General features: G+C 43.3%; 1 protein-coding gene across 1 annotated transcript in view; it reads left to right on the top strand.

The window, feature by feature from the left end:
* The first annotated feature begins 861 nt into the window (after nt 1-861).
* PLEKHH1 (pleckstrin homology, MyTH4 and FERM domain containing H1) overlaps nt 862-10,298 on the top strand; it is a 40,176-nt gene continuing 30,739 nt past the window's right edge. The window contains exons 1-3 of the mRNA XM_026038202.1: nt 862-1,015; nt 6,330-6,392; nt 9,311-9,460. Of these exons, the coding sequence (XP_025893987.1) occupies nt 890-1,015; nt 6,330-6,392; nt 9,311-9,460 (339 nt within the window). The 5' untranslated portion in view covers nt 862-889. The remainder of the gene's footprint in view (nt 1,016-6,329; nt 6,393-9,310; nt 9,461-10,298) is intronic.

The following is a 10,298-nucleotide window of genomic DNA, read 5'->3' as shown; positions in this document are numbered from 1 at the left end:
TTTTTTTTTTTGAGTTTGTGGCCATATAAGCACGAAGGAGGCAGGAGTAAAAATATTTCTAGTCTATTGATGGAGGCTGAGAAGGGCTGTAAAGATGGCAGAAAGGTTGTTTGTGGAATATAGTGTGTGTGATGCATTAGTAAATTATTTACTCAGACTCTAAAGGTAAAAGTTTATTTGAATATTTATCTGTTATCCATTAACTGTTCACTTTCATATGTTTAAATGCTTGAGTATGCTTATCCATAACATCCTTGGCTGCTAATACAGTGACCCTGTTAACTTGCTGTTCCTGCCATTCAAAACCTTTCTGGATTTGCCTGTTAGGAACCAATTCCACAGAAATTTCTCCCCCAACTGTAGCATGGCAGCTGGGGACAGGCTGCAGGTGCACGACACCAGTGCTACCCATTCTAGAGGAGCATCTCCTTCCAAACGGAGCTGTTTCAGTGAAGGATGTCGCTGTCCCCTGGGGATCATCACCTGGAGCCAGCCATTCCCTCAGTATGCTAAGGGAGCCAGGTGGCCAAGCACTTTTCAATTCATATAATCACCCATTCCCTGTCCATTGGCAAGGTCAGCTTATGGGCCTGACTTGGCACCAGTGCCACTCTGCAAGTCGTCATATGATCCTTTTTATCTAGGACACCAGTGAGACTAGTCACCTCCGTCAGAGGGCAATAAAAGTAACTTGGGATAGTACCTTTCTTTTGACTCATCTACTTGCAAAAGGAAAGGTGTTCCCAGTTCCACAGACTGAACAGGGCGAGGCTGTGGGCACAAAAGATGAAAAGTTTGCCAGTCTTTTAATACTAAATTTTCCCCTTTTTCCCCCTAGGATTTCGAGAGTATTTCAGAAGACGTCTCAGGTGGATGAATTAACTTTGAAATGGCTGATCTCACCCTGGAGGATGGCAGCTGTATGGACTGGCAAAAACGGTGCCTTGCATTGGAGTCCCAGCTCTTCAAGTTCCGTCTGCAGGCAGGCAAGATCCGGGAGCTGTTGGCTGAGAAGGTGAGGCCGTGCCTGCTCCTGCACTACAGGGTGAAGGCAAAAGCCCTAAACATTCCTCTCTTCAGTAAAACTGCTGGCTCGTGCAGGGATCTCTTTCTCAGTGTATCATTGCATTCTGTTCCATGCTTGAGATACAGAGTTCTGTCCACCGGAGCGGTGCAAAGTGGTAAAAAGAAGTGTTAGGTCTTTTACTGGAAAATCACCAGTTATTCAGACTGCATTGGAAAACAAAACTTTCGGATGTCTTAAGTGACTGAGGGAAATATGGAGCAAGGATGGATGCTTTAAATAAGAATAATGGGGTCTGAACTGGGCTGGCAGTAGAGAAGCTTTCAGGGGTGCAAATTATGCTGTAATGTTTAAAAGGTAGATAGAGTACAAATAATGCTGTAACTTTAAAATAGTACTGCTTACCCAGTCAGACATTCTGGGGATACTGGTGAGAAGACTGAGCTGCTTTAGGAAATCTGAACATCTGTCCGTCCAGATGAGGACTAGAGCGCGAGATGAATTCTGTTGATGCCCTACAGGGGGAGAATGAAAAAACTTGAGGTTTTGGTGTAGGCTTTGTATGGTGTTTGATTTCCTATATGGGGTGGAATTTTGTTTTTACCATGTTTGTTAAAATGGATTATTCTTCAGTTTGAGTTAGTGCCTTTTCACTAAGTTCTTATCTGCATTTAATCCAAGTTTGTCACTTACTTAGGAGTTTCTTGTTTGTTCTGAAATGTAGCTTCCGATATTCCAGTACTGTTTAAGGTTGTTTAGCCATTCAGTTACTATTGGAAGGTGAGGACAGCTTCTTTCAGTCACAATTTGCTAATGAAGCTGAAATCTCTGCAGTACACTGCAGTTGACTCCAAGTGTTCTTAAGTTGTGCCTGATGACAGAAAAGTTCTGTTCCACTTTTGTTCCGTTTTTGTATTGTGAAACGTTTATGTATATGTTCTTGTTTGTTGATTTTGGATTTTCTTTTTTGACACTTCTTTCAGGGAGTGGAGCAATTTTCATCCTTGCTTTCAATGTAATTGTGTTTCTGCCAACGCTACGTATGGCACATCCACCTCTCGTATTAGTCAAACAAATGATGCAGTTCTGAGCACACCCTTGTCTATCCACAGCAGCTTCTGGGATGGACTTCAGTGCTTACTCAGCCTGGAGAATGTTAAGAATGGTTGAAAAGTCCAATTACATAAAGGAACCAGAATCAGTTATAGACATAGTATGCGCCTTGTAAGGACAACTGAGATAAGCAGTACTCTACATTTGCTGCATTGGAGCAGCTGTAGTCATTTGTTTTATTAACTCTTATTGTGAGAAACTTTCTCGCTAACCCACAAAACCAAAACTCACCTGTTCTCTGGAGAGGCTGCTCTCCAAAAAGCAGGACCTGTTGGATCCTCCCTTTAAGGCACCTCATGGGCCATGGCAGAGAAGGAAATTGTCATCTGCTGCAGGGGACCCGAGCGCAGGTAACTCAGCCCTTCAATCAAGGTGATCCCTCTTTGGGATCAGAGAGCAGTGTGGGTCCGTGATCAGGTTACTCTGTAACTACTTGCATGTGCAACATGCTGAGTCGAAGGATCGAAGAGCTAGCACGTTTGTGACCCTGACCTTAATAGAAGGAAGAGGAGAGGGCTCGGGTGAGATGGTGCACTCTGGGCAGGCTCTCAGGGCACCATGCAAGGCCCAGCAAGCGCTGCTCACTCTGGAAGCTGCTACCAGGGAGTCTCCTGCACCTCAAGTGTCCAGGGCCTCTGCAAGGACCTGCTCAGAGAGCCTCCTTCCCACCCCAAGCTGTGGGGCTTTGCAGCAGCCCCAGCAAACAGGGCTCCTGGCCACGCTCTAGCCTCCCCCCAGTCAATAGTTGGGCAGTGATAAAATGTGAAGAAAATGGAGGAGGAGGAAGGTACATGCTCTACATGCAGTGATGCCAACTTTGGTGATTTTATTATATATTATAAAGCAATTGTGGTTTATTCTTTTTTTATCATGGACCCATCCGTGAGAATTAAGAGATTCAGACTTCTTTTGAAATAGTGTTGCACGCACTTCTTTTAAAGAGCCTTGAGGGGAAAACCTTGAAAAATAGGAAGTGGGCTCAGTCTGAAGCTGTGTTGTCAACCTGTGGTGAACATTGCCCTGAGACTTTCTAGATATACATCACAGCAACAGGAAATTAAAAAAGAAAAAGGGGTTGAAAGTGCCTTTTCCAGACAAAGCAAAGAACCACTTACCAGTGGTGTGAAACTTGCTAGTGTAGCTGGGGAGCTATACCCATCTAGCAGTGTGGAAGCTACTGAGTGGAAGGCTTGGAAACCTGATCTTTGCTTTAATTTGCTCTTTTTTTATAACCTTTTCTCTTTTTAGTTTTAGGGATATGTTATTTTAATTAAAGAGAAAAAAAGAACTGCTTGTGGTTGATATTGGCAGTGCAATGCACACTAACACTTCAAATACTTAAGATTTTAAAAATCCGCTTAGATTCAATAATCTAGATTGCTTTTCAGAACATGAGGAATTTTAAGCCCAGCAGTTTAAGTACCAATGCCCCAGTTCACACAGTGTGAACTTTCCTTTTGATAGCCTGGTTCCCAAATGTTCACTCGTACCGGACAAGGTGCTCAGAGCAAGGTTATGGGTCAGCATGAACAGGCATGAAGGTTTTTCACTCTGCTTTGTTTTGCATGTTCCTGGTGAACAGAACTATTTTTGTCTCATGCAATAATGTCTGTATAATTGGACTTGTTACTCTCTTCATGTAGGGTGCCTAGGCAAATGTTTGGGAGAGAAGCTTATGTGACCCAGGTCAAGTTCCTTAGTAACATTTAGCAAATTATAAAGCATTTTGAATGAAAGGACTGATGTAAATGCCAAGCGTTATTATTAATTCATTGAGGGATTTGAGTGAGCCTTACAAACACGGCCTGTTGAATCCGAGTGTGCCCCAGCAAGGCAGCTGACACCAGCGATGGTGAGGTCATCATGTTGTGTATAGGAGAAACACAGCAGTTATTTAACAGTTCATGGTAGGACAACCCCACAGTGTAGTACAGGAAGTAAGGAAAGTGAGAGTTCATCTGGGGCTACGGGGGAATTGGAGTGGCAGAGTGTGATGGATTTGCTTGGAGTTTAGCCAGGTCACCCTGCTTGCACAAGAGGCTTCCGTAACTCTTTAGGGAGCAGGAATGGTCGTGACATACATCTTCTGTCCTGATCAGAGAACAGTGCTGTCTTCTTAATAAGTTGAGGCTTTCAAGGAGATTTCCCACCTTGTGGAGAATCAAATTATCAGCATGAGTTTCTAGCCTTGGGGGAAAAAGCCTGGAGGTTTGTTTAAAATCCATGCTGTGCATGTAGCCTCTGTTGTATCAGAAAAGTAGCAGATACTGTTGACTCCAAAACTGTCAGAAATAGGCTGGCTCTTTTTTTCCCAACATGTATTATGTCTCCAGCTAGTATCTTTCTTTTACCAGCAGATCTGACTGCCACCTGTTTGTGGTGAGCACTATCCGGCTGTTAACCAGGACAGACGTGGCTAGATCTCTGTTCCTAAAGGACACAGACTCACGTCACAACCTAGATGGCTGCTGTCAGTATCAGATTGCCTTGGGCTTGGTCTCTGCCATAGGTGTTCAGACTTTGGTCACATTAGCCAGGGCTTTGGCAGGCTGGGCAATCTTCTCCAGTGTCTCTTGTTTCCCTGCCAAAGGAATGTCCTTGATGGTTTGGAGTTTAAGCTCTATGGAGTTTGGTGTCCTTGACCTGTCTCCTGGAGGGCGGGGGGAAACAATCCGAGAGAGGTATTGCAGTGAATATGGTACTTGCTGATCTTCACGGCCTATATTTGTTATGGCATGGTAAATATTTTAGTTATATGATGGTTAATTTTTCTGCATGTGTGTGTCCTTGTGATACGCTTGTCCAAAGACGTCAGCCTGCTCCTACGATCGCAGTGTGCTTGTGAAAAAGGGTCTTGTTGCCAGCTAAAGTACAGGGAATGGAAACACTGGAATGCTGACATCTGCGTTCAGGGTATCAACCCTAGGTGAATAAGCCCCATTTTCAGAAGTATTGGCTTGGTCCTCAAGTGCCCAGCTTCAATACTTAGCTCTAATGATATATTCAGAAGTGTGAAGTGCGTTAGAGAAAAAGTACTTTGTGCTGAGAAAATTTTGAGGGGAACTGAGTTCAATTCCTTTAATCTTCTAAGACTGCTTCTGTATAATTCCTTCATCAGTAAAATACTAGGAAGTTCTGAAAACTGTGAAGCATCCTTTAAATTGTGCAGATCAGTCGTTGAAATTTAGTCCCACTGAATTGTCGTCGTTGGGCTAAAATGTGAGACCCATCAAAGTAGGCCAGGTGCTGGAAGAAAATCTTGCAAGTGCTGAATAAAACTCCTAAGTCACCATCAAAAAAAAGCTTTAGAGGTACACCTGTTAGAGGAGGGGAGATGAGGTCTGCTCTTTATTTGTCTATTATTAACAGGATTTAATCACAAAATCTACATTTCAGTAGAAGAGGCGTGAAAGTAAAGAATGCAAACCGGTTGAACCCAGATAAAGGTGACTGTTTTATCTCTCCCAGTAGTATAATTCTGTTTCATGTTATGAAATGTTAACTTTGTTTCACCCCAAATATGCCTGAATGAAGAGATTTTGTACATTATGAATCAAATTCTGTTTAGTTGTCCTTTGACTTCAATAGAGACAATGGCTAGATTAAGGATTGCCGAACTGGCAGTTTGCAAAAGCTCTTTAAAATGAGAAGCAGCACAGGAAAAGTAAGATCATTGTTCCCCTGTCAGTTATGAGCCTATCATGCTTTTAAAGCCAACACAAACTAATGTGCTACTTCATGGCCAAAAGACAAGCTTGCCAAAGTGTATTTGGATGTGTTAACTGTCGTGAATGAATCCTGGCTGGAATGAACCCGGGGAGAATGGAGAACTGTAGATAGATTCCTTGCAGGGACAGTCCACAATGGGCAAATTGCAAAGAGAGGTCGAGACTGGGGATATTCCCTTGACCCTTGTAATGAATGACGACGCTCGCTAATGAGGAAACAGTTCTGGCACATTCAAACTGGGACAGAAGAAAAGAGTAGAAGATGTAAAGGTTTTTTTCTTGGTCAAAGCTGTCTGGTTAATGCACACTTTACAAAAAGGCCAAAGATCTGTAGTCCTGCACAAGAGAATGAAAAACTCCTGAGTGAAATAAATGAAAGGCAAAGTAATGTTTGTTTTGTTGTTTTTTTTTTTCTCTGTCTGTCCTACCCCACTCTCTTTTTCATTTTTCTTCTGTCTCTAAAGATGCAGGAATTGGAACAGAGAGTGATAGAGGCAGAGCAAAGAGCTGAAGATGCAGAGAAACAGGTAAGAAATTCTGTCATGCTCTGATGACAAACGCAGCAGGAGCTTATCCTAAACTCCCTCTGTTCTAGTCTACAAACAGCACTCTGCAGTGTTGTGTCCTGGTAGGGAAACATTGGTGTATAGTCATGAAGTGATTTTCCTGGTCATATGTCCCAGCCTTTGAGCCTGAGCTATGAGCAGGTTCCTGAACAGGTTTAACCCTAAGTAAAAACCAGCACATGTTATCTGCCTCACTGCTTTATAAGGAGCCCTTTTCCCCCCATTCATGAGGGAAGCAAATAAACTATGGAGTGGTGGCACAGCTGCTTATGAAGAAGGAAGAGGATGTTGTGCATCAGGATTAAAGTGCAGAGAGAGCTGCCTGTTGAGACCTCAGAAAACAAGAAAATACTGGAAAGGACTTGCCAACAAGTAGGAGAGGTTTTGCAAAACAGGTACGGCGTGTCTACAAAACCCACCAGTAGCTTTGGACTTGCTATTCAGTAATTACTGTTCTAGCTCAGGAGTCTGTGAAGAGAAGCATTAAGAGCTTCTTTTCTCATTCATTGCTTGTTGCTATAGCCATCTACTTTTTGGTGTTCCTTAAGTAATATGGGGAGAGAGGAGGGGAGGGAGAGAGACTTCCTCTTGTGAAGAGGCCAAAGAGATTACTGGGCTTGAAGAAAGCCCAGTTCCCCCAGTAAGGGGTATTATGAAAGCAAAGGATAAGGAAGTGCCAGGCAGTGTGAGATCTTGTCATCCTTGTAAACCACTGCCAAAGGGCAGCTTTAAAAGTGGACCAACATCCACTAGCAGGATGTCAAAGAACGACTATAATAGAGGACTTCAGTGATGAAGGATGAAATAACCTGTAGTAAAAACACCAGGAAACATATTGGTAATCAGAGGCTTGAAAAGCCTGGTGAGACCTGTGTTGAATGGGCCATTTCGAGGCTTCATCAATTTGGTATTAAAAATGTGATTTACTTATTTTTTTTCCTGATCAACTCAACAATAGCAGAAATGTTATATAGTTGCTGCCGACCTTTGCATTAGATCAGCAATTGCCACCAAGAGCAAGAACTGTACCTGAGTGGTGTCATTAAGTCCCCACACAAACAACAGGGAATATGGTTTTCACCACAGGCCAAGGAAGGAGGTATTATACTAGTTGACATTTTAATGGTAGGAGCAGAATATGACACAGAAGGGTACAGTGACACCAAGGAGCACAAGGAGAGCAAGTCAAATCATGGATAACAAGGAACTTGGCTGGGAAGATGTGGGATGGATTCCCTGACAGAAATGAGCATTATTTGGAAGGTTCCGTGCACTCGTCTGCCACCAGCAATTCTGCAGCTGTGTTTTTGGCAAGTTCTAGAGAGATCAACCCCTAAAGCTGCAGCATCCCTGCCTTACCTGCACGCTAATCCACATCCAGAGAAAAGTGTTCCTAAAGAAATGCTTCTGTTCTGTCTGGCAGCCTGAAGAAGTGACAGCATGAGGAGCTGGGCCATCTCCTTCAATAAACAGGTTTATTCAGCATGAACGAGAAACAACTGTCAAATGAAAAGGGCTCCACTTTGAATATAAAATCCCTTGTTATCTTTCACTCCAGGAGCCTGAGGCTTGGATTGCTAATGCAATAGGTTCCCTGCAGCTGCCAACCTCAATTAAAGAAATCACATGTTTGCAGTCCCCACTGTGAGCCTCCAGGCTTTGGGCATCAGACAGAAAGGAGGGGCCATTTCTTTTTACTATAATCACCCTAAACTCTAATGAAAACACATCCGACTCAGCAGGCTTAGACTTCTGGCTTGAATGCTGGGTGCCTCCTTTCTGACTGAGTGTGAGGAAGAGGCAATTTGCCTGTCTAATGCAGGCAGACAGGAGGACAAAACGCAGTGCTGTAAGCAGGAGGTGTAGGCTGCCCAGCAGAGCATGAGCAGCTCTGTCACGCAGGCTAGGTGCAGGTCAGTGCCTGTGCTCTGCCTTCCGCCTCCTAACTCGTGCCAGGTTGATGGCATCTGGAATTGGGCTCCGTTCTTTGCAGATTCAGTCCCCTGGGATGTGCTGGAACCAGGTATTTGTCCATCATCAGGAGTTTCAATTAGTGGGTTTGAGTTGAGCTGTATATTCGCCTTTAGAGAAGCCCTTATAACCAGATGCAGTAGGATGAGGTAACGATAAAGCAGAGAAACTGGGATATTGGGACACAGATCTGGGAGAAAGTGAGGTATTTTTCAGAACCTGAAAGGCTTTATGAACAGCTAGATTTTATAGTACTGAAACCTTATTTTTTAGTGAGTGAACTAGGATGGTGCTTCTTCTGTTCAGATGAACTGCTGTTGGCACTGGCAGAATCTCAAAGATGGACGAAGCTTTCAGGATATTTTTCATAACTTTTTAGCAGGACTAGAGATAATGCTTGTCAGAAAGCCAGAAGCTGCCAAGCCATTGTTAAAGCTGGGGATTTTAAGAGGAATGAAGTCTTTAATACATTGCCCTGTAGTAGTCCTGACCTGAAACAAGTAGCTTTTGTGGTGTGCATCCTGATAGTATATGCAGTAAAAAGCTGGCCGAGGTATTGCAAAGGAGGAAAATGTCAGACCTTTCCCATATATCTTTATATACTGGTATGCTTGTGTTGTCTCCTTTACCAATAATGGGTGAGTATTTCACAGTCTAATGTGCTTATCAGTTCACAGTTCAGTTTGCATCCTTTACTGTCTCAGCATTGAAAGTGAATGCTATTATTGATATATGAATATTATAATCCTATTTTCACATATATGAAAATGAGAAGTATGACTCTTCTTTCTCTAACAAAAAACTTGGAACTCAGTCAGTCAAGGTCTTGTACTAAACAAGCAGCTCCTTCCTTTTGCATTGCTTGGATTTTGATCTCCCTCTGGATTTTGATCTCCCTATCCTTACAGATCAGAGCTATGGAAGAGAAGATGAAACTAGCTAACATGAAGACCAGTGAATCGGAGAGCAATCTGTACAGGAAGTACCAGGAGCTGATGGGCACAATGCAAGGAAAGGAAGTTCTGATCAACAAGTTGGAGACACAGGTGGCAAAACAGGTAAAGGCACCTTCTGTTTGAAGAACTGTAGCCTCATGAGCCAGAGGGATGTGAACAGTTCAGAGGTATACCTGGGGCTCCAGTGTTGAGAGTTTCCATCTCAGTTGTCTCCAGATGAGCTGTAAAATGTTGTCCTGGTCAGTGCAAAATGCCCTCTTTCCTTTCTCCTTGTACCCAGAAACCTCTATTCGGCATCTGTCTTCCCAGCAGTGCAGAGGTTGCTCTGCAAAGTCATTCCATGTCCTGCCTCTGACTCAGCCTGTGCCGCTTCTCAGTAACAAGTTTTTCCCAGACTCGGAAAAATGCTGACTGTGCAAATCAACAGTATTCCCATAAAGCCTTCATGCGAGATGAAAATCTGTTCAAAAAGGAGATGTGAACTTGCACCTTCTAAAAACTTGCCAGTAGGCCATATGGCCAATGTCAAATTTGGTGCATTTTGTTTTGTTTCCTCCCGAGTCTCCTAACGTAGTGGTGGTGTGTTTTATTTTTTTTCCCTCCACTCCTCAGGGAAAATATTGTGTATGTTACAAATGCAGTGCTGATATTAGTTTCCTACCTATGTCCTCTAACATCTGCCTAGAGCGGGCTGTGTTGGAGACTGTACAAATCAAATGGTGGGAGGTGGGCAGTCACCACACAAGCTGGGTTTTGCCATTCCACAAGTAACTCCTTAAAGAGTCCTCTAAAAGTGACACTAGGGACCATGCAAGACAACTAAAAGAACTTGGCTTTCAAAGGATAGGATTAAACAGCCTTAAAATCATAGGCCCTGGAATGGAAAAGGCTTCAGTGTATAAGTCATTTCTGACATAGTAGCTTTCTGAAAAACACTGTT

Source organism: Nothoprocta perdicaria, unplaced genomic scaffold (genome assembly GCF_003342845.1).
Source record: "Nothoprocta perdicaria isolate Ctin4 unplaced genomic scaffold, notPer1 scaffold_204, whole genome shotgun sequence".
Classification (NCBI taxonomy): Eukaryota; Metazoa; Chordata; class Aves; order Tinamiformes; family Tinamidae; genus Nothoprocta; species Nothoprocta perdicaria.
This window is presented reverse-complemented; position numbering and strand designations above follow the sequence as displayed.